This window comes from Geotrypetes seraphini, chromosome 4, assembly GCF_902459505.1.
Source record: "Geotrypetes seraphini chromosome 4, aGeoSer1.1, whole genome shotgun sequence".
Taxonomy (NCBI): domain Eukaryota; kingdom Metazoa; phylum Chordata; class Amphibia; order Gymnophiona; family Dermophiidae; genus Geotrypetes; species Geotrypetes seraphini.
The window spans coordinates 282,913,110-282,938,215 of record NC_047087.1 but is presented as its reverse complement, the minus strand read 5'-3'; the positions used below and the strand labels follow the sequence as shown (position 1 = coordinate 282,938,215).

Below are 25,106 nucleotides of genomic sequence, written 5' to 3'. Positions count from 1 at the left end.
CTTAATTAAATTTTTTTTTGATTGGCTGAAAATTGTGTTTTTTTTAAAATAATTCTTTATTCATTTTCAAATTTGACAACAAGTGCACAAAATAATATAATTCAACAAGTTATTACACAATAGCACTTTGATATCTACTACATAAAAATCTAATGATACATTTAACCCCCCTACCTCCCAACCTTCATCTTATTTTCAATCAGAATATACACATATTGTAGAACATATTATAACATATTATGTAAGATTGTTCCCAACACCCCTTTGGTGTGCCAAAAGAGAAGAAGTGATGACTATTCACTACAATATTTTGTCAATGGCCCCCATATTTTTATAAATTTAGTATAAGTCCCTCTTTGTATTGCTATTGCTCGTTCCATTTTAAATATATTAGCTGAAAATTGGCGCGGTCAGTTACCATGCCAATTAAAAAAAATAAAAAGTTGCGTGCAGATTCCAAAGTGAGGCATCCTTGATTAAGGCACCTAGCAGTGCCTAATGTAGACGTCGTTTAGAATCTGGCCCTGACTGTCTCTAAGAGATGCTCTGCAGTAGTGCTATTAAAAAAGTTTGAGGTCCTTTTTGTCCAGTATTAATTGCATTGAATTCACAAATAATTATAAAGATTAAAATTGAAAAATCAAAGGGCCCCTTTTACAAAGCCACAGTAGCGATGCTGTCATGGTAAATGCACTGAAGCCCATTCTGTTCTATGGGCATCGGTATGTTTACTCCAGCAGCAAGGCTTTGTAAAAGGGGCCCAAAATTGTTATTAATCACCATTTTGTAGGATGTGTACAGTAATTCACTTTTTGATCCTTTGGTGTGTGTTTTGTATTTTAGATCACATTTGCTTAATATTCAGATCAAAATGTTTTCCTCTGGTCCCATCACATCAGAAAAGCATATCCCACACACCTATAGTGTCCTTGAAGTGTTCTTTGCAAATGCTATGCAGCACACGATATGTCTTTACTTCTACGGTGATTCCCATCTTGCTAGCTTTCCATATAAACGAAGTTTGTAGAGTTATCTTGAAACTATTAAAGTCAATGTTTTCACTAATCTCAGCCTGAGACACCTGTAGTTCTTTAAAAAATAATTGTTGGTCTCATTGTGACCTTCCTCAGCAGTTTTCTTATCTCACAGGTACAGATTTTGAAGAACTGTCTGATCAAGGCAGTATCTTGGTGGTGCCCAAACTGTTTACCACTTTATCATTATAGACCTGACAGTTCCCCAAGGTATTATCAAGTACATTCAGATTTTTATATAGCCTTCTGCCGGTCTGTACTTTTTTGAATGACTGTATCTCAGAATTATTTGGCAGCTCTATACCTGTCATTTTTATATTTTTGCTTCAAACTCGCTTCATACAATAGAAACAATTTGATTCTTCATTCGGGACTATTTCAATCAACTCACTGCTATGATTGGGCCAGATGGGCTCTGCTTAATGCCTTATTGACCTTGTTAAGGCAACTTTTGGAACCACAGCTAATTTGAGTTTGCTATAACAAAGGGTGTAAAGACTTATATAATCGACTTTTTGGCATTAAATATTTTTTGCATATTTCTATAATTGTTCTTTCACTTTGGAAGAGTAGAATATTTTGGGTAAATCAATGACATGTACTCCTACTTTAATGCATTTTGAATTGAATTTGTAGATGGCAGAAAGTAAACAACACACAAAAAGATGGACTTTTCCAAGAAATGGAAAATAGTTGGCACAATGGGTACAGACCTGTCAAATCTGCTTTGGCAGGACAACTCCCACAATCCCACCAAAGTCTGAGAGTCTCCAGTTTAGGATTACCAGATTTCCTCGTTAAAAAAAGAGGACATGTGGCCCTGCCGTGTTCTGCCCCAACTCCCCCCCCATCATTCTGCCCATCCCCACCCCATTCTGCCATAGCCCCGCCCCCCTAGTAACCTTGTGTCTCCTTCCCTGAGCTCCAGGCTGCATCTAAAGGGCCTCCACGCATGTGTGGACATCAACATGGTGACGACATTCTCATGCATGCATACATGCATGTGATGCCATCATGTTAATGTCCGCACATTCGCAGAGGCACTCCAGACATGGCCCCAAGCTCAGGGTCTTCCAAAACCTGAACAAATTGCTGGCAAATATCTTCTCACATGGGGCCATGGCTCCAATAATGCTTCACGACATTCATTTCTACCACAACACCTGGCTTTGGTCACATGTACAGCTTTTTCTCATATCTTATCTGCTTTTCCATGTCTGTCCTTCCCTTCCCATCTCTCCATGTGCACTCTCTCCTCCCTCTCTCTGCCTTCCCCCTCCATGTGTGCCATCTCCTTCCTCTTTCTTCTCCCCTATCTCATCTATCCATAAACAACATTTCTTCCATCTCTGTTCCCTTCCCCACCCCCTCCCATCCCTGTGCACCGTGTCCTCCTTCTTCATCCCTGTGTACCATCTCCTCCCTCTCTTTCTCTCTCCTGTGGTCTGATATCTGTCTTCCTTCTCCTATGGTCTGGGATTTATGTCATTCCTAAGCCTGGCATCTCTCTCCCCTTCTTCCTTTCCCTCCTTCCCCTTTTGTGGTCTAGCATCTCTCTGTCTTTCCCTTCCCCTCCCCCTGCTTTAGTCTGGAATCTCTCCCTCCATCATCCTTTCCTTGGTTTGGCATCTCTCTTTTCTTCCCCATCCAGTGGTGTGACATCTATTTCCTTCGCTCCCCCCCTCCCGTGGTCTGGCATCTCTACCTGACCTTCCCTTTCTTCCTTTGGAGGTCTGGCATCTTCCCTTTCCTTTCTATTCCCATGGTCCAGCATGTCTCTTACCCTTCCCATGTTATTCCCACCTCCCTCCCGCGGGATCTGGTGCTTCCTCATCATTCTTTCCAGCGGCGCCACTGCCTTCAGTGACCCGGAAGCTTTCTCAGTGGTGTAGCAAGGGTGAGTGGTGCCCTTCCCCTGCCCTATTCTCTGCCCTCTCCTGCCATGTGTGTGCTGCTTCCCTTCCCCCATACCTCTGTAATGTTCCTTGCATGAGCAGCAACCCCCAAGCTGCTGTCGTGACAGCGTTGGCTCTTTCTATGACATCACTTCCTAGGCGTCTTGTTTTTCTCCATGCTGCTTATTTTATGCCGTTACAAACTTTCCACCTCTCTAGCCATCCGTTTGTTGCTTTGAAGTCTTCTACGCCCAGTTCTTCGGATAGCTGTGCTGCTTTCTCCATCAGCAGAGGCCCACTGATTGGCAGTTTACAACTTCTAGCTTCAGCAAACCATCGCAGCAACGCCTGTTCATCGTCTCCAGCCTTCCTAATTCTTTTTTGTTATCTGTTAGGATTGCTGTTTTTTTGCCAGTCTTTCAATATGGCTTGCTTTTTTTTGTGAATCCTAGAAATCTGGCTAGGATAAACACTATAATATTTTGCAATAGAGACCTGACTCTCCTGTTGATCAAGTCTCTTTAAGACATCGACACGTTCAGCCAAAGACAATAACTTTGGACCAGCATGTTGAACACGTTCAGCCAAAGACAAAGGTTTTTCTCCACAAGACGCCATGGTGCAGTTTCGAAAGTTCAAACACCTGGCCAGGCCTAGACTGCTGATCTGAAACACATGGCTCATCAATGTGAGAATGTGATTGCTTTTAACCGGAGTGAATGTAACATGAATGAATAGAGGTGGGACTTATAACATCAGTGCGTATAAGCAGATTGTGTGCTTATCAGAATTGCAATTATCCGGAGTTTACATCCATTGATTTTAATGTAAAAAACCGGGGCCATGGTGGTAGGCTGTGGATAACCGAAGCACGCGCTTAACCAACGTGCACTTAGTTGGAGTCAACTGTACTTTATTCACGCTATCATCGCTTGAAAAGTTACAGTGGAGCTACTGGAAAGAATGGAGCAAGAACCAGACCTCGCTGGGGGTGGGGGGGTGGGAGGGACTCTGGATAGGTGCGCAAACTACTGTAAGGTTACTAGATGTCTGGTTTCCCTGGACAAAATTAGCAAAGCAAAGCAAAAAAGCCGCCTGGACTCCTGACAAGAGTCCTCAAAAAGAAGAAATGTCCATTGAAACCGGACATCTGGTAATCCTACTCCCGCTGAGCGGCTCCACCTGGGTCTGGCATCTCTGTTCCTCCCCTCCCTGTGGCCCTCCCAAAGTAGTGGCATGAGAAGCACTGTAAACAGGCTGCCTGCGATCTGCTGCACCAGAGTTTTCCTCAGCTGTGAATGCCAGGAAGTGACATTATAGGAAGTAGCCCCTATTGGGGCTGACTGCAAATAGCCTGTTTAGAGCGCTGTGCCTGCTGGCCAGCTGCCTCCACTTAGGATGGCATGGGAGGGTGGGCGGGCGGAGGAATAAAGATGCAAGACCCATGTAGGGGAGGATAATAGGCAGAGGAAAGGGTAGCCCCTTGGTTTATTGGAAGATTGTGGGATATACTTTATTCTTTGTTTCCTTTTATACTGTCGACATGAGTGTTGCAAGGTTCCCCATTATCTCATCTGCTCTTTAACATTTTTTTTTTTTTGCAAACTTTAAGGGCTATGGTTCACTCCATTGGCATTCTTATATTGATTAGGCTGATGATTTACAGTTGTTTATCCCACTGAGGGATGACCTTGAGCGGACAACTGAAAATCTGAGTAACTGCCGGACTTGTGTGGTGAGAGGGGAAGAGGGAGGTGGGTGTGAGTAAAACAGGTCAGAGAGAGATGCCCACTTCATAGGGGGAAACGAGGAGGCGTGAGCCAAAAGGCTAGATCCACACAGGGGGAGGGGGATGGGGACACAGAGAGATGCTGTACCTGCTGTGGGGTGGGCAGGGAGAGAGAGAAGGAGAAATACTGGACTGGAGAGGGAGAGGGAAGAAAGAATGACCCTGTCCAAGAAGGAGGGGGAGAGACGCTTGAGATGCTAGATCATACAGGGAGGGGAGGAGATTCAGCATGTCTGAAGGAGAGATAAGGGACACAGGGGAACGATGGATGGTGGATATAGAGAGAGAAGAAATGTCAAAAGGACACTGATCCTGGAAAGAAAGCTAAGGAAAAATAGATACTTGGATCAAAGCAATGCTGAGACAACAAAGATATAGAATACATTTTTTCTAAATTTATTAATTTTAATGAGTCATCTTTAGGAAGTGTGCGTCTCTGATATCTTGCATTTCATTTCTATTACTATGGCAGATTTTCTTTATAGGTCTGGAATGTGTTTGGGTTTGTTTACTAGAACTCTGAAGGGGCTCCTCCCCACACCCCTCCCCACCTGTTCATCCCCAGTACTTTGGGAGAAATGATGTTAGAGGGGGCTTGGCTTAATTTTTCCTCCTGAGGTTCACTCTATCCTATATATGCCATTGCACTGAGCAGCCTTCCCTTCCATCATCAGCAGGAGATGTGTTACTGCTGCCACAGAACCGGTCTGGCAATAAGAGATGCAAAATCTCAGGGCTCCTGCTACAAGAGGAAGGTGACTCGATGCCACAACCGAGGAGACAAACAGTCAAGTGGGCAGTTCTTTGGAATGTGACTGGACAGAACTGGGGATATGGATGGGATAGAGCAGGTAGTATTTTTCACTCCATAAGATGCACCTGACCATATTTTAGACGAGTATGTGTTCTGACCGCTTACAATTTAGAAAGATGTTGAAGACACAACTGTTTGTGGAGGCTTTTTATTTTTAACTATCTGGTAGATATATTTTAAGCTGTGGTTATTGCACTTTATTTAATGTGATGGCTAATGTGTAAATTCTTTGAGCTCTCAACATTATTTTTAGGGGATAAGATTGCTATATAATTGCAATGTAATTTGAATGCATTTTGTAAATGTATTGTGTATGAATTATTATGAATGTTTTTCAATTGTTAACTGCTTAGTTTTAAGCGGTCTAGAAATATTAGAAATAAATAAATTTATTACTGGTTAATTCATTGATTTCCTGTTGGATTCATATTCTAGGTGCTTGGTTCACTGTGAGTGCCCTTTGTATCGCAGTGCCTGCCTTCTTGGCATATCTTCAGGAGATCTCTCAAGTACATCTTTCTGAACCAGAACTGGCCAGAAGGAAATTCTATAGTGTCCGCCGAGAAGACCTTCAGAAAGTGAAACTTTCCCGCCAGGAAGCTGTAGCAGAGGTCAAAAGTTTGTAAGTACTTATAAAAATACTCTTCTGAAGCAAAAACTGAAATACAGTGGTACCTCGGTTTACGAGTGCACCGGTTTGTGAGTGTTTTGCAAGACGAACAAAACATTCACAAAATCGGCGCCTTGGAAACCAAGCGTGCCTCGATTTACGAGTGCCCCCCCCGTGATCCGGCACCCCCCCGCTCACGCCGCCTCCCCCCTCCCCCCGCCGTGATCCGGCATGCCCCAGGCACCCGATCACATTGCTTACCTCCATTTGCACCGGCACCAGCACCAACGCACAGGACGTGCCGGTGCCCAAAGATCTGCCTTCTTCTTTTTGCTGGGCCTTGAGCATCTGCGCATGCTCAAGGCCTTTGGGTTCCTGGATCACGGCGGCGGGGGGGGGGATGGTGGATCATGTGGGGGGGAGGGGTGACACGAGCGGGGGGATGGCGGATCACGTGGGGGGGCCTTTATGAGTGGGGGGAGCAATGCCGGTTCTTGGGGGGGGGTAGAGCAGCGCCGCTGGCCTCGGGGGGTGGGGGGGAACGAATGAAGCGAGTTTCCCTTAGTTCCTATGGGGAAATTCGCTTTGATATACGAGTACTTTGGTTTACGAGCATGCTTCTGGAACGAATTATGCTCGTAAACCAAGGTTCCACTGTACTTAAACAACTTGTTGAGCCCAATCTTTTCTGCTCCTTGTGACCCTGGACAAGTCACTTAAACCTTCACTGCCTGGGTACATTAGAAAGATTGTGAGCCCACTAGGCCAGATAGGGAAAATGCTTGAGGTGCCTGTATTTAAACCACTTTGAATGTGGCTGTAAAACTACAAAAAGGCAGTATGTAAGTCCTAATTGTCTTAAATACACCTGCTTCATAGCATTGGAAATTGTATGCTTTTCTATGATGGCTTTTCATATTTGGCTGAGGGGAAGTTAGACAGAGAAATACTGGCATTTGTAGGCCTGTGGGGAAGGGAAGATGCAGAAAGTGTGAGCTGGACTGCAAGACCAGGAAAGAGGCCCATGCGTAGGGTTGCCTTATTTTACTATAGTAAAATCCAGACCCTTAGACCCGACCCCCCCAGCCCCGCCCAGTTCTATCCATCCCCATCCCGTTATGCCCCAGTCCCTCCCCAGCCCCCCGTTGCCTGACACATACAAAGCTAAGTTTTAGTTTAGTTTAACCCGGACAAAGTTCTGGGTTTTGAAAAGCCATCTGGACCCTCGGACATGTCCGGGGAAATCTGGACATTAGGTAACCCTAGCCATTCGTGAGTGAGAGGCAGGGTGCATCACTCTCTGCCCTGGCAGCAGAAGTCTTAATCCAGTTGAGTTTTCAGAGTATCAATAATGAATATGCGTGAGACTGATTTTCATTCCCTTTGCCTCATCGGTATAAGTGCATGCAGATCTTTGCTGTTGCATATTCATTAGGAATATCCTGAAAACCTGAATGGTTTGTGACCTTCAGGGACTGGAGTTTGACACCCCTGACATACTGAATTGGCGGCTTGGAAAGAGGCAGGTGGTGGTAATATCTGCAGTTTGGGCATCAGGCCTTGGGGGAAGAGTGAGCAAAATAGATAAGGCCTGGGGCCTGGGGATAGGGAACAAAGAGGTCTGGGAGATGAAGTGCAAGAAGTGTGTAAGAGATGGGTGGAATGGAGAATAAGTAAGAGCACAAAGCACACTGGAGGTTGAATGGATGCAGAGAGCAAATGAAGAGCATGGAGGAGTAAAGCCTGGACGTTGTTGGTCCCTAGGAAAGAGTGGCAGAGCAGAGGGAAGTAGAGGAGGGAACAGAATGGAAGTGAAAAGGGAGGAAGTAGTGTGGAGGGTTTTGGCATGAGGGAAGCATAAGAGCGAAAGTAGTCAGGACAGGTGGAGAGAGAGGGTGGAAGTGGTAACCTTATAATCAGCTCTTAGGTAATTTTCTATAGGTCGCCTAAACTTAGGCACCAGAATGATGTGCACTAAGTACAAATCCTTTAATGACAGTTGTACGTGCAGCTGCCCTTTATAGAATACTAAAGTAAGTCCACTTTTACACCTCCCACTGGAAAGTCCAAGTAAATCAGACTGCTGTAGCCCCCCCACATAAAAACTCCAGGTCAGCAGAATCCCTCACATAGGGAACCCAGACCAACCCTCACCAATTACAGAATGAAGGACCAAAAATTACAAGAAGTCATTGTTTCGGTGTACAACATAGGAGAAATAGAAAAATTAAATAAAGATGCATTTCAGCCTGTACTAAGCAAAATACAAAGACATAAGGTGTACACATTTCTAAAACCGGTATTTTTCCATTCACTAGAAACTGAAAAAGTATTGCTTCTTTGTGTTTTTTTCTTTTCTTTAGCCACTGTTATGTGGGTAGTTTATTTTTCTGATTGGGTTGTTCCAAGTATCTTTCCAGCCCTTTCTAATCTCCTACTTCCCATAATCCCTTTCCATCTTTTCCCCAGCTCCTGTAATCCTACCTACTATCATCCCTTCACAGATCTGTCCCTTTCCTCTCACTATCTTATCCCCAGCAGCTCCACACCCTTCACAGTTTCAAACCATATCTCCATTCCACACCATCTTTGTCCCAAATACTCCAGCACAAAACACCTTTGCAGACGCCTCCATCCAGGTGCCTTGCCCTCATTACTTCATTTTGTTTAAAAATCTTTATTCATTTTCAAATCAGACAATAAGTGCATAAAATGTATCATAAAAATTTCAATATAGCACTTCAATTATCTAACATATGAACTATAATAATGTAAATTCCCTCACATAATAATAAACTTTTATTCATATTAACTGGAGTAGCAATTCAACAAATAACATGTAACTGGAAAAATTATGACAGATTAAGTTATAACTTTTGGTGGAATTCGGTATGCCATATATATAAAATGGAGCGCACAATAGCAACACAGAAAGGTTACTTTGGTAAATTTCAGAAGATTTGGAGGCCATTAGCAGATTTTTGTAATGATTAATAACATTTTCCCATAATAAGATATTTGTTAAATGGGAATGTGGGTGGGTATTATTTTATTTATCTCACAATATGTATGACTTAATTAATAAATTTTAAAGGATTAGGTTAGATTTTCTGAAATAGGTAGGGAGGGATTGGGAGGGGGGGTTTATTTTATTTATATTGGTCATACATATTAAATGAATTACATATTATTTAGAACATTATAAAATATGAATATAAATATGATATGTTGTACTTAAAGTGTTCATGAAGGTAAATCAAGTGTGTATTAAGATCATATACATTTTTCTGATACACTTGTTGTAATATGAAAAAATGAATAAAGAAATTATTAAAAAATATATATATATCTTTATTCATTTTCAAATCAAACAATAAGTGCATAAAATGTATCATAAAAATAATTTCAATATAGCACTTCAATTATCTAACATATGAACTATAATAATGTAAATTCCCCCCTCCCCCCATTCATCCCATGTTCAATTAAAGTAGAATATGCAATATTATACAACAATATTATAACATCTCCTATTTAATTACATCTCAAATCCACCCTCCCTCCTTGAGTGTGCTAGATAAAACTAAGAAAGAAAAGAAAAGGTATAGAAAGAAATGATGTCTATTCATCACAATATTTTTCCAATGGCCCCCATGTCTTTGTAAAGTTATTATATGTCCCTTTTTGTACTGCCATTACTCTTTCCATCTTAAAAATATGGCACAACGAATTCCACCAGAATGTATAATTAAGATTCTTATGATTTTTCCAATTGTTGGTAATATGTTGAATGGCCACCCCTGTCATAACTAATAAAAGTTTGTTGTTATGTGAAGAAATTTGACTTTCTTTTCTCATAGCCATTCCAAATAAAACAGTATCATATGAGAGCACAACATGGTTTTCCAATAAAGAATTTACTTGAGTCCAAATTGAATCCCAAAATGATTTAATGAAGGGACAATAATAAAGTAGATGGTCTAATGTCCCTGGTTCCAGATTACAATGCCAGCATTTATTAAACTTGGAACTATCCAACTTCTGTAATATAACAGGGGTCCAAAACACTCTATGCAACAAAAACAACCAAGTTTGTCTCATAGATGCTGACACTGTACATCTCATCCTCCAAGACCAAATTTGTGGCCATTGAGATGCAGAAATCTGATGCTTAATCTCAATGCTCCAAATGTCTCCAAATGTCATTACTTCATAATCCCTAAATCCTTACTAAAATCTGTTAGCCTCCATTCTCAAGTTTCCATTTAGCTGTAAAGTTCACACGCCTTCACATGAAACATAGAAACATAGAAATAGACGGCAGATAAGGGCCCACGGCCCATCTAGTCTGCCCACCTTAATGTCCCTCCCCTACCTTTGCCCTGTGAAGAGATCCCATGTGCCGATCCCATTTGGCCTTAAAATCAGGCACGCTGCTGGCCTCAATCACCTGTAGTGGAAGACTATTCCAGCGATCAACCACTCTTTCAGTGAAAAATAATTTCCTGGTGTCACCTTGTAGTTTCCCGCCCCTGATTTTCAACGGATGCCCTCTTGTTGTCGTGGGACCCTTGAAAAAGAAGATGTCTTCCTCCGCCTCGATGCGGCCCGTAAGATACTTGAACGTCTCGATCATGTCCCCCCTCTCTCTGCGCTCCTCGAGCGAGTATAGCTGTAATTTGTCAAGCCGTTTTTCGTATGGTAGATCCTTGAGTCCCGAGACCATCCGGGTGGCCATTCTTTGCACCGACTCCAGTCTCAGCACATCCTTGGTTCCTTGAATTCCCCAGTTCCTGAATCCCCACCTCTCTCAATCCTAAAAGCCATTTTTCTGAAGAGGAGCGGGCATATGTCAACTCTAGGATTCATTTCGACCTCTATACCAGATTTATAGCTTCTCTCTCTTGCACCCAGGCTTAACTTGCCATTTCTCCTTTCAAACACCAGTTATGCCACTTGTCTTCCTTTTAAAATTTACCCTCTCTACTCAATAATCAGTTGGCAGAAGAAAAAGTGTCTAGGAAGGGGAGGCTCCCTCAGGCCAAATCCTCCCCCAGAGCAGCCAGAAATAACAGTAATTGTGACCACAGGTAAGGATCAGAAGGGCCCACATTTTTGGGTAAGGCTTAGGATGCAGTGTTGCTGACTGCCAGTGAGGGCGAGGTGGGTAGCAGATCTTTGATAGTTCCAGCTTTGACTGGTAGCAATAGTGGGAATGTAAGGGAGGCAGAATTAGGGAGCAGCTACAGTTACAGGGATTTCAAATACCTACCATTCTGCTTTGTGCTCTCTCCTGCTTGCAAGCGCATGTGTTTTGCAAGGAAATAATTGACCCACTGTTCGTCAGATTTTGGTGCACACCAGTGTTTGTTGCGAATCACTGCTTCAGCAATTGCTGACAATTTCATTGGCAGTACCATGGTTCTTTTGCCCTGCCATAGGATAAAATGTGTCTGGCTCCTCCCTCTTTGTACTCCCTACTCCTACAGATTATTTCGTTTTTCTTTCTTTTTTATGTAATGACACTCCTACTATTAGTACTCATCAGTGGCATACCTAGGGTATGTGACACCTGAGACCGTTCAGTTTTTAACACCCCACTCCCAATATAAAAAGGGATCTGGAGGAGCACCTCCTAGGAGCTGCACTCAGGGTGGACCGCTCCCCCCTCCCTTAGTAAGCCACTGCCTGAGGAAGGAGATTTTGGTCTTCTAAGGTTTGTAAAAAGTGTATTAAAATTAGTCCAATAAAAAGATTACCTTATTTCCATTTTCTATTTATAAATGTTTATCAATACAGCTGTGATACTATTTTATTCTAAAGCAACAAAAAAAAATCTTTTTTCTATCTGTTGTCTTCTCTGTTTTCTGCTTTCCTTATCTTCTCTTCACCCTCTATTCCATCCTGCATACACCCTCTTTCTCTGTGTTTTCCATTTTTCTCTGTCTCCACTTCCTCCCCCATGCTATGGCATCTCTCTCTTCTCCTTTCCTTCCATTCTTCCCACCCCAACTTACCCCATGGTCTGCCATCTGCTTTCATTCCCCATATCCTAGGATTTCTCCCTGTCCTTCCATGCTCTGGCATCTCCTTTCCTTACTTTCCCTCTCTCCCTTCTTGCCCGATGATCTGGCATCTCAGTTGTCCTTACATTCTCTCCCCCCCATGCCCTGGTATCTCTCTTCTATTATTCCCTACCATCTCTTCCTCCCCTTCCATGCTCTGGCATCTCTCCTTTCCCTCCCTTCCTGATGATCTGACATCTCTGTCTCCTTCCCTTCCCTCCCCCATGCCCTGGCATCTCTTCTCCCCCTCCATGGCCTGGTATCTCCCTGTCCTCCCCAAAGAGCTCAGGATGGGTTTCAGGTTAGCATACATAATATGCAGGTAACAGGTTACAATATGCCATAGTTACAGTACAAGGTAGGTTTTTTTTTGGTACAAATTTTTATCCTAACTCAACACATACTAGGGATCTAATATCAATACCTGTAATATACAGTTTACAGGTTCCCTCTTTCCTTTCTTTCCCCATGGTCTTGCATCTCTCTTTCATCTCCTCTCTCTAACCTAGTCTTCCTTCTCCCTCCGTCCCTCCCTTTGTCACCCTGCAGTCGGCAGTGAAACATTCACAATTCGCTGCTCTTGCTGGTGTCAGGCCTTCCTCTCTGCCGGGTCCTGCCTTTATGGAAACAGGAAGTAGGTAGGACCTGGCAGAGGAAGGTCCGACACTGGCAAGAGCAGCGAATTGTGAATGCTGCTGTTGCTGCCGGGAAGAAGTTCTTGATGTTGGCTCCGGCCCTTGGAGGAGTCGGAGCAACACCTTATGGGCTATACCTGGGGTGAACTGCTCCCTCCCACAACCAACCCCCCCAGTTAGTATTCCATTGATACTCATTTTAAAGGTTGTAAACCACCAAGGTATCCTCCCAATATGTGGTATATGAAGACAATCAAACATAAACAACATCTGAAATTCAAACTATGCTGTGCTGAAGAAAATGAGGAGGGTCTGGAAGTTGCTCTGGAAGCCTGCTTGTTACAAGCGTATTTGTAATTGATTGGACCCCTAGCCTCCTTTGGCTGTCAAGAACATGATTTCTATATGTGATCTCTCATTCATCTACTGCTTTGACTTCTAGCTGTTTGTGTATCCTGATCACTTTCTTACTCTTGTTTCTCTGTCATCCTTTCTGTCTTGAGATCGATCTATTGTGTAATTTTGTTTTGCTTTCGCTTGTAATCCAGTTAGATTAAAGCAGAATAAAAATACAAAAATAAATAAATAAGCTCAATCTGGATTACAAGAACTAATGATGGAAGTTACATGATAAGTATGTATGACTGGAAAACAAGTTGTTAGAATTTTTCATTGTCTTTTCTTTCAGTTTAATTCAGCTGGAGGGTGTATTAAGCATGATGTGTAGCAACTGTGAGATGGTATACAGTCTCCTGTACTGGAAAAATCCAGCTTTATCATTTCAGTAAGTTGTAGGAGTGGTAATTTTGAAATCCCTGTGTGTACTTTTAGCCTGTGTGACTTATACTTACACTCTGGACTGCTAGATTCACTAAAGATAGCGACTTAATTGCTATTGGCCGATTCTTCAGCAGCAATTGATTCACTATCAAGTTTGCATGCAAACCCAACCGATTCAATCGCTCAGTGAGCAATTAAGACATGCACACAGCCTTAACAGCAGTGACATGGAAAGTAGCCTCCTGTCACTGCTGTTAGGGCTTCTGCCATGCCCCCCTAAACTGGCACCCAGGAACCACTGCCATCCCCTCTGAACCAAAAAAAAAATGACAGAAGGGATGCCCACTCCCACCTGCCACCAGACGCTCCCGCTCCCCCCCCCCACGGAACCCAAAAAAAATGGCAGGAGGGATGTGCACTCCCTCCTGCCACCGGATGCCCCCACCTCCCCCAAGCCCGCATGCCCCCGTTCCTGGAGGTTGGGAGCAGGAGGTACTGAAAACACGCAACGACACTGGGCCTTAGGCTCATCCTCGGTGCATCAGGTGATGCACGGGGAGGGGCCTAAGACCCTTATTGGCTCAGACGCCTTGGGTTTCTCCCTTGGGAGGGGCCTGAGGCATCTGAGTCAATCAGGGACTTCCTTAGGAAGGAGCCTAAGGAAGTCCCTGATTGGGCAAAACCAAACAGGTTTAGTGACGATCGCTGACTTTAGTGAATCCCAGTGTAAATTCAGTAAATAGCACCCAAAGGCATGCTGCGCACTATGCTATAAACAGTGCTCCAAGTTGGATGCCATTTATAGAATAGCACATAGCACTGTGATCCACACCTGAATTTTAGACGCAAAGGTTTATACCAACTGAACCTAGGTGTAATTCTCCGTGCCTTAATTAGGCACAGATCCCCTGCATTCATCTTTAGTGAATGTCTGTGTCCCATCCATGTTCCCTTTTCAATTGTCGGCTAAAGGATTTGTGCATGCATCTTTAATGAATAGTGCTTAGGAAGATGCGCATGTACTATATTTCCCCTTAGATAGGCCCCGGCTTATACATTGATTTTGCAAACCGGCCTAGTGGGTGCGGCTTGCTTAAATGGGCGGCCTATCTTACAATCATCATCCCCCCTGTACCTTTTTAAATCCCCCCTTAAATACCTCCCTCTCCAGTAAATACCTCCCTCGCTTGACGGCTGCCGGCTGCCTCCTCTAATCTCGCGGCCAGCGGTGCAGGACAGGAGCGATCTTTTTGATCTCCAGCCTGGCCCCGCGCTGCTTCCTGAATGGCTGCCGTCAGTTCTCGCAAGTCCCGCGAGAACTGACGGTAGTCATTCAGGAAGCGGCGCGGGGCCAGGCTGGAGATCAAAGAGATCGCTCCTGCCCTGCACCGCTGGCCGAAAGATTGGAGGAGGCAGCCAGCAGCCATCCAGCGAGGGAGATATTTAAGGGGGGATGATTTAAAAAGGTACCAGTAATATAAGCTATGGCTAATACCATGGGGCAACTTATCTACCAGTTTTAAAACATATATTAGCATTTCCTGCGGCCTATAGAATGGGGCAGCCTATATATGAGGAAATATGGTAAATCCAAATTGTTACCTATTAGCGCCAGTAATTGATAGCACCCAGTTATTTGCACTAATAGGCTTGTTAATTACAGTAAATTGCATGTGTTGTATTTGATGGCACATACTTTGCAGTTGGCCATTCACAAGAATAGTGTTTGGGTGCAGTGTTGATGGAGTCACATTGTCTATTGTTATTCTCTGGCTTCACTTCTCCGACAGAAATCAGTCCATGATCCTCCTTGATGTGGTTTCTTCTTTCTTTTCAAGGGCAGCTTCAACCATCTGATCTCAGTCTCCAAGACACAACCATCTCTCCTTACAAAAGGGAGATATCAGTTTCCAACTTCTTTAGGCTCACCTACTGGGAGGTCTTTATTTAGTTCCCTCTATACCATTGCTATGAGTTCTTGATCCCCACCAATCAATAAATAGCCTTTTGTCCTGGGGCAGACAGGTGTCCTTCCCCCTCTTGCCCCCTTCCAGGTCCTAAGAGGATCCCTTTCTCCCCTCTATGGTTTTCTCACCAAACAATACTCATAGTTCTGGTGCAATGTGTCTAAGAGTCCTGACTATAGGTAATATCCCCCATTAAGCGAGTTGTGTTGCAGAAGGATGAAATTTACATTCTTTAGTTTTGCCTCCTTTGCCAGTGGCTGTAGTGACCCCTTCAGTTTTTCCTTTTGCAAGCGAGTTGAGAAGATACCTTTCTGATCTGCTGTGATCTTAATTATAATTGTTTTCAGATTTTAATCTGAAGTGCAATGCTTTTTGGTACTAAGAGGTTCCGGAGGCAACTCTGCCTGGGAGAAGACACAGACTCTGTGTTAGAAGTCTGCAGCTGTAACGGTTATCCTCAAGAGTACCTGGCTGGCTGGCCTGCATTAGTTCCTATGGACCTCGGAATCTGTTCCCCTGGAAGATAGCTTGCAACTTGATTTGTCAGGTGCTTGAGTGCAGGCTGTTGGCCCCACGTTGGTCCATGTGCCCTTACTGGGTGCTGTCTGCGTTTCCTTCCCTCCGCTGACACGTGGATCTGCAGCGATTTAGATCTTAGTCTGACTTCGGTCTGACTAGCAGCCCAAAGATTGCAGTGCTGGACTGAAGTTGATGTTAGAGGCAGTGTATTCTCCATATTCCAGCTAGGAAGAAAGCTGAATCAGGCATAGCGTCAGCACTGAATGTAAGTACAGCCCATTGATGTCTATGTGAAAATTTGGTTGGGGGGGGTTCTGACTTGGAAAGTTTTGAACATTTCTGGGGTCAGAATTAGGATCCCCCACCTCCAAAAACCCTTTCCCACTATTTTTGGACCTTTGATTTGGATTCCCTGAGCTGTTTTTGGCATGACTATGCTGCCGCAGCAACCATCTTGGGTTTTTTAGTTTTGTTTTAAAAGTCTCTGTCTGCCTCAGTACCCCTTGATTTTGTGTAAAAGCAGTTCTGATAGGACTCCCTAGACTAGGATACCCCTATATCATGCCATATTTGTGCTGGATGGACAGCTGGGGAGTGTCCATGTACTGTGTGTGTGTGGAGGGGGCTGAGCTTTAGACTTTGCCTCCCCTAGTACTTCTAGAGCTTGGGGATTGCAAATGACACCCTTTTCTAGGAAGAAACCCCTCTGGAGCCTTTGGACTGCGACTTGGTGAAGCACGCCGCAGAGCCTAGGCAGAGACTAAAAGAATTCCTAAAGGGGTCCTTAGGGACCTTTAGTCAGGGCTTTACCCCAGATTTTGTAAGCCTATAAAAATTGTTGCGGTTTTTCTGAACCATCTGAGGGAGTGTCGGTAGCAGCACAGGGGAACTCCCCCCAAGAAGAGATCCCTGATCCATTCTCAGAAGACCAGTTGGACAAAGATTGGGGGGATTGGAGGTTAGATTCTCTTTATCTGCTGTCCCAGAGTGAGTCTTGCTTTCTGGTAGATGTGTCTAGGAGTCCTAACACCCTGCTCTGTCAGTTAGAATACGCCTTCTTAGTGCCTTGGACAAAGAGTAGGTCCACAGCTGGAGGTATTCTCCTGCCAGACTGATATGAAGAGTAAAATACTGAACTTAAAACAAACAAACAAACAAATAAATAAATAAATAAGAGAGAGTGTCTCAAAGCTCCATAAGTGTTACTGCTGATTGCACTTTGACAGGTGGGTTGTTCATTCCACCTGGGTTTACATTATGGGTGATTAACTTGTTTTGCAGAGCAGAACAGAAATGTATTAATGGGGATGTTCTTCATCTCCTCCTTCATTTTTTCTTATGTTGTAGTGATGATCGTTTGCTTTGATACAAACTGAAGGGGACACTACAGTCACTGGTGAAGGAGACAAAGTTGAAAAATGTAAATTTTGCCCTGCAACACAGCTCTTGAGAAGGGAGATATACATATTACATATATATATTACATATATATATATTACTATATTATTACATATACCGTATTTGCCGGCGTATAGGACGACTGGGCGTATAAGACGACCCCCCAACTTTCAGTTAAAAAATAGAGTTTTGTGTTATACTCGCCGTATAAGACGACCCCTTCTTCCGCACACCTTCTCTACCGCCCCGGGTGCAGCACAGCCGGCCAGGTTCCCTTACTTTTGTGGCACTTCCCCGACCGACCGACAACAGCCCCGGTCCGACAAACCTCCCTGCCCTTAACCGCGAATCTAAATTACCTTCTTACAGCTGCTGTAAGAAGGTATTTAGATTCGCGGCTACAGGGCAGGGAGGATTGTCGGACCCGGGCTGTTATCAGTCGGTCGGGGAAGTGCCACAAAAGTAAGGGAACCTGGCCGGCTGTGCTGCAACCGGGGCAGGGCGACCGCCCCTCGAACCGCGAGGCTACTCTCCTTCTCCTTACCTGCCATGCCTGCAGCACAGAGCCGAACGGAAGTCTTCCCGACGTCAGCGCTGACGTCGGGAAGACTTCCGTTCGGCTCTGTGCTGCAAGCAGAGAAGGTAGGGAGAAGAAGAGCCGCGCGACTGAGTACATCCAGCCCCGCAAGTAAGGGCATGTAAACTGTACCCGGCGTATAAGACGACCCCCGACTTTGGGGATGATTTTAAGGTACTAAAAAGTCGTCTTATACGCCGGCAAATACGGTATATATATTACTATATTACATATAGTCAGAAATCCTAGACACATCTACCAGAAAGATTATTGAGGTAAGAACCTAATCTTCTGTTCACTATCTATATGCTAATGAGATGCAAATCTCTCTCCAGTTCACAGTTTACTAGCTGGATATTCTAGGCTTGCTCCTAGAATTCAAGGAATTATACTAATAGAAATCCTAAAGGGTTAGTGCCCCCCTCACCGCCTCCCACATAGCCTTTCTTGACAGGCTACAACCACCTGCAGTAGGATCCCAGTCCAATTGCCCTAAGTGTATTAGTGTATGATGAAAGTAACCTCAGCCCCAGACGTTCAGTCTATAAGCCTAAGACATGATGGATCTCCCTCGGAGCTCTCCATCCAGATTTTCTGTCACACACATTTAAGCAACACAACAATTAAAAATCCCTCTCCAATTATAAATAGGGGAGCAAATGGAAGAAACCTAAAGCACTTTAAAAAATAAAAAAAAACTAACTTCAACTAAAGATTTTATATATAATGTGAAGGGAGAGTCCTTAGTCTACTCTTCACAACTCACAATGAAGATGAAATCCCTCTAGTAGAGTTGACACTTCAGTAAACCCAAAACCTCTTCCAGAGTGCAAATAAGTGATATAAACTATAAAGTGTTTCTTCAAATCTCAAAGAAAAAGTGCTTTTATTAAAAGAATTTCAACCACTGCTGCCCTATATTTAATGAACAATTCAGCGTCCAAAAACCATGCCGTTTTAAATAATAGTAATAGTCACAAAAATCAGCTAGAAACAAAATCGGAAAACAAACACAGTACTTATCTCAATAGTACATTGACTTAATTTTCCAAAAAGCTCTGCATGCTGTTATGAGTTCGACAGGGCTCCGTTTCGAAAGCAAATCTCCCCCCTCTTCCTCGGGAACTTCTGCATTGCTTCTCACTGCTTGTAATACTAATCCAGAAATTTGTGGAATGTATGTTTAAATGTTTAAATTTTCCATATAGTTTAAATGTTTAAATTTTCCATATAGTGCTAGAACCAACATTCAGAAAATTTGAACAGATTCTCCTACATGTGCACAAATCAATCCTTACTCCCCCCCTACACACACACATCTATAGGGTTGGAGTCCAGTAACAGATCATGCAATATGCAGTCGTCTTCACAAATTCAATAATCTACCCCGAGCAAGGGGTATGAGGTCTATCCAAAAGTGCTCCCAAATCTGAGAAAAGTGACGCCCCCGTCTCTGGTCAAGGGCACCAACCTGTCTCCGCTCTAAAGTAGCATGCACTATCATTAAGGTTCTTCATTGAGTGTATGAAGGCGGGTCCCGAGACAGCCAGTTGGTCAAGATAGCTTTTTTGCCCATAAGTAACACCCGGGTCACAAAGGCTGTTATCCCTTTCGGTTTTGGCGCTGTTATTGTATAATATCCAAATAATGCTCTTGGTGTAGGAACCCAGTGCCGGCCCCAAAGAGAAGTTGTATAATTACCCAGTGAAATCCAAAACTGCTGGATGTATGGACAAGTCCAAAGCATATGTCCCAAAGAAGCATGGGCTTGATCACATTTGGGGCAATTATGATGTGACGTGATTCCCATCCTGGATGCTCGCTCAGGTGATATGTAGAGCCGCAAAACAATCTTCAATTGTAATTCCCAGTGAATAACATTAGAGGACACCTTCTGTATGTTTTTTAGTACTTGTACCTGTTGCGCTGTCAAAGAGCAGTGCAGGTCGTCCACCCAGGATGCTGCCAAAATGTCCAAATTCAGTCCCGGTTGGCATTCCCGGATGCTTTGTAGGTGAGAGCGAAGTGGTATCCTCTGTTGCGCTGAAAGACTAAAAAGTTCAGAGAGTGTTTTTCGGCTATCTTCTGTCAAATGCTCTGCTGGTAAAGAGTTAACATAATGTTGAATCTGGTAATAAGCAAAAATATCTGTTGCCAGTATGTCAAATGTACGACATAAAGCAGGAAAGGATGCCATCCGTCCATCATCCGTAAATAATTGAAAAAGATATTGTAATCCTTTCTTGTCCTAGCGTTTAAAAATTTGTGGAATGTAAAAGGCAAGATTGAAAATGGCGCACACATTTAAGAACATAAGAATAGCCTTACTGGGTCAGACCAATGGTCCATCTAGCCCAGTAGCCTGTCTTCACGGAGGCCGATCCAAGTCACAAGTACTTGGCAAAAACCCAAATAGTAGCAGCATTCTGTGCTACCGATCCAATAACAATCTAGTTGCGAGCATTTATACCAGCTCTATGGCTGGTATAAATAATCGTGCCTAAAATATAGCTGCACTTTTGACCTACACATATTCACTAGAGAGCATAAAACTTTTTGGGCTAGGTTTTATAAATGGTGTTAAAAATTAGGTCACACTAAATGATATTCATATACTAATGCTATCAGAAATCAAGTGCTACACCTTTTTCATTTGTGAAAACGGTAAAGACCTCAGTGTTTCCCAGGATAAAACCTGTGAAACAAACTATGCCAATAATAATATTGACATAGAGAAATACATCCTTGGTCTTGTATTTTACCGTTACACTTAGCTCTTATATTTTCAGCTTTTTAACGTTTTATTAGCTTTTATACTTTTTACTAACTTTTATATTTTTATAGAGAAGTAAGAACTTATCTTGTTGCCTTCTGATAGCTCAAAATCACCGCAGCTGCAGTTTTAGCGGTATCCATATGCCGCTTTTGAACAGTTTCAGATTTAATCAATTCAGAAATATCCCAACAGGCCCTGTTTCGCCCTACGGCTGCGTCAGGGGATTATTTTTCAATATGAGCTACTGCTTCAATGATTTTCTCCCAGCGAGAGAAAATCATTGAAGCAGTATCTCATATTGAAAATTAATCCCCTAACGCAGCCGTAGGGCGAAACAGGGCCTGTTGGGATATTTCTGAATTGATTAAATCTGAAACTGTTCAAAAGCGGCATATGGATACTGCTAAAACTGCAGCTGCGGTGATTTTGAGCTATCAGAAGGCAACAAGATAAGTGCTTACTTCTCTATAAAAATATAAAAGTTAGTAAAAAGTATAAAAGCTAATAAAACGTTAAAAAGCTGAAAATATAAGAGCTAAGTGTAACGGTAAAATACAAGACCAAGGATGTATTTCTCTATGTCAATATTATTATTGGCATAGTTTGTTTCACAGGTTTTATCCTGGGAAACACTGAGGTCTTTACCGTTTTCACAAATGAAAAAGGTGTAGCACTTGATTTCTGATAGCATTAGTATATGAATATCATTTAGTGTGGCTAAATTTTGGATATTCAGCTTGTATCTTACATAGTAATTGTTAAAAATTAGGTGCCAGGAAAAATCCACGCTCAGCGCTATTCAATAAAGAGTGCTCCGGAATGAGCACCCTTTATCGAATAGTTCTTAGTATGGATTTCCATGCCTTCTAAAACCCTAGAAAAAGTTCTGATTATATTTTTAACTTTGTGTTTCTTTGGTTGTTTCCTAGATTCTATGGAGCTATATTAGGCTCTGTTTGCATTTTATATCTCATTCCTTTCTGTTGGGTCTTGGCTGTTCTCAACAGTTCCCTATTTTTGGGCACCAAGGATTTCTATAGAGGTAAGAATCCAGCACCTCTAATTCTGACTAATCTTTTGCTATTTGGAATTGTGGGCCTGTACCCTGAAGAATTATTTCCTCTATACTATTACCATAATGATTTGGGTAAGGTGATGAATGAAGTGCCCCTGGAAGTGGAGGATGATGCAGGCAGCATGAAATGGGTAGATATCATCAAAGAGCTGCAGTTATATGCAAGCCATTCTCATTTTCTCCAGCTAGTAGCAGAACACCGAGATGCACACTGGTGCTAGAACCAGGGATCCATCCTCTTTCTAGCTGCTGCTGCCACTACCACCATCAGATAATGCCAAGTTCCCCACACCAACAACCATGTCCCTGCTGTGTTTTCCTGTAGCTCTCAAGTTTTCTTACAGGGTAATAGGTGCCTCAACCTTGTGGGGTTTTTTTATTGTTCTACTAGCACAAGAATTGTTTCCCTGAAACCACTATTCTTGTGTAATATATTATACTCTTATAATCTTACAATCTTATAATGTGTACATTGTAATTTGCTGATTGTCCAGCTCCCTTTGGTGTGAACCACCTAGAAGACATCTGACTTTGGCGGTATAGAAGAATAAAGTCATTTTTCTCTGTAGCAGAGAAACATGTGTCTAGTGGTTAGAGCAATGGGCTAGGAATCAGGGAGTTCAAATTCTGCTTTTGCCACTGACACTTCTTGGGTGATCTTGGGTAAATCAATTTATCTCCTGTTGCTTTAGTTCCTCACATAGGAGGCAATTCTATAAATTGGTGCCTCTGTTTAGGCATGGCATTGCTGAGCTCTGGGTGCCAGTCCATGGCTGTTATAGAATAATAGTGTAAGGCAGCATAGGTGCACTTAAGGTTAGGTGTGACCATTTATGCCGTGTCCATGGCAGGTGTAAATGGACAAAACCTATATGTGCCAAGTGATGTGCATTACCGATAGTGACATGCATCACTTGAAGACATGCCCATGGCCTGTCCATGCCATTCCTGTATATATGCCCCCTGTAGTTAACACTATATAGCACTTAAGTGTAACCGTTCTGAACTGTTATGGTTCTGCGGTATACAAAAATAAAGTTATTATTACAGTGGTGCCTCGCATAACGAACGCCTCGCACAGCGAACGCTGCGCACAACGAACTTCTTGTCTTGATTCGTACAACGGACTTCGTTTCACACAACGAAGTCGCCCGAGCTGCATCCTTCCGCGCAGTGTGCGTGACGCTACTGGCTACCCTCTTCCTCCTCCTCCATCAACCAAATGGGAAGTTACATCATGAGGGGAGAGGAAGGAGGAAGGAAGCAGTTGGCAGCATACGCACTGTTAGAGCCCCGTGGCTTGTGTTAAAGTTGTTTACAGACTTCAACAGCAGCGGGAGAAAGCAGTCGCCGGCCCTGTTTCGCCGATCGAGGGGGGGGCCCTGTTTCGCCGATCGAGGGGGGGCCCTGTTTCGCCGATCGAGGGGGGGCCCTGTTTCGCCGATCGAGGGGGGGGCCCTGTTTCGCCGATCGAGGGGGGGCCCTGTTTCGCCGATTGAGGGGGGGTGCCTGGTGTTGCCGATCACTGCGGGGGGGGGGGGGCTTTGGCAGAGGTGGGAGAAAGCAGTAAATGAGTGGAAGTTGGCAGGCCTGGGGATGGAAGGGCAGTCGAAATACGGTATGTTGGAGCAGGGGATGAGAGGGAGGGAGAGAAGGGGAAATATTGGACAAGGGCAGAAGGGATGCTAAATCATAGGGTGACAGGCAGAGAGAACAACAGGAAAAAGAGTGGAAGCAATCTTGAACCCTGAGGGTGAGGGAAGAGAGAGGTGGTGAGATGATTGATCATGGGGAGAGGGACAAAAGGGAATAGAGATGGGATAGGAAGATAGTGGAAGTAAAAGGACAGGGAGATGTCAGGAGAGGAGACTATGGGCTACAAGAATGGAGGGAGGAGATATGCAGGAAATTGTGAAATTGTGGGACCGACCAAGGGACGGGGGTGGCAAGGACATGAATGAAAGGAAGATAACTTCTAGCCCCTCACCGCTGCTGCTTTCCCGCTTGTGCCTGATGCTGACGGCACAAGTTCTTCCCACTTCCATCATCTGCCTTCTTCTCTCCCTCCCTCCATCCCAGGCAATTCACTGAGAGGGGCAGGATAACTGATGGCACTGCGCTTAACTGCCCTCTCTGTCTTTAAATTTAAAAAATGTGTGTTGTTTTAAAAAACAATTATGTTTTTAGATGTATCTAAATAAAAATAATAACAAAAAATTTATCTTTTTTTATGTCATCTTAGCATATTTTATGCTACAGAACGAATTATTTTTTTTTAACATGTATTGTTATGGGAAAACGCGTTTCACATAACGAACTTTTCGCATAACAAACTTGCTCCTGGAACCAATTAAGTTCGTTGTGTGAGGCACCACTGTATTATTATTACTCCAATATAGAAGTTCCAATATAGAAATTCCTACTACTAGAGAAGGAAAAAAAAACATCTCTCACAGAACTAGTATTAAATACAATCAAGTACCCAATGCAAAGTACACTCAAGATCCTGGGAATACAACTAGACAGAAACTGCACAATGCAGTCTCAAAAACACAAAATCATCCAAAGAGCTTTCTTCACAATACGTAACCTAAGAAAAATAAGAAAATTCTTCAACAAAGATCAATACAAGATATTAGTACAATCCCTAGTACTAAGTATTGTAGATTACTGTAACAGCCTATACCTATCATGCCCAAACTACATGATAAAACAGTTACAGACAGTTCAGAACACAGCCCTCAGAATCATCTACTCACTCGGCAAATATGACCACATCACCAAAGCATACCTAGACTCACACTGGCTACCAATAAAAGCAAGATCCCAGTTCAAATTCTACTGTCTACTATACAAAGTAATACATGGAACAGCCCCCAGCTACCTAAACAACAGACTACACCGTAACCTCTCACACAGACTAAGGAGAACTCAGAGCCTATTCATTCACCCCCCTCTCAAAGGAACACGACGAAAGAAACTATACGACAGCCTTTTAGCGACACAGGCAGCAAAGATCGATACTACCATCACCAATCTATTGACCAAATCTATAGACATTAAAGTATTCCGAAAAGAAATCAAAACTCATCTCTTCAAAAAACACTTCCCATCATCATAACCTCACAAAAGTATTAGAAAATGCTCTCACGACCACCTCCATCACCACCAC

At 43.3% G+C, this 25,106-nt stretch overlaps 1 protein-coding gene across 4 annotated transcripts in view; it reads left to right on the top strand.

The window, feature by feature from the left end:
• ZFYVE27 (zinc finger FYVE-type containing 27) overlaps positions 1 to 25,106 on the top strand; it is a 142,646-nt gene that overhangs the window by 8,597 nt on the left and 108,943 nt on the right. For 2 of the 4 annotated variants that reach the window (XM_033942997.1, XM_033942998.1), the window contains exons 4-7: positions 5,393 to 5,569; positions 5,968 to 6,154; positions 13,531 to 13,626; positions 21,789 to 21,901. In XM_033942997.1, coding sequence (XP_033798888.1) covers positions 5,393 to 5,569; positions 5,968 to 6,154; positions 13,531 to 13,626; positions 21,789 to 21,901 — 573 coding nt within the window. The remainder of the gene's footprint in view (positions 1 to 5,392; positions 5,570 to 5,967; positions 6,155 to 13,530; positions 13,627 to 21,788; positions 21,902 to 25,106) is intronic. The other 2 variants (XM_033942999.1, XM_033943000.1) reach the window with 2 other exon arrangements.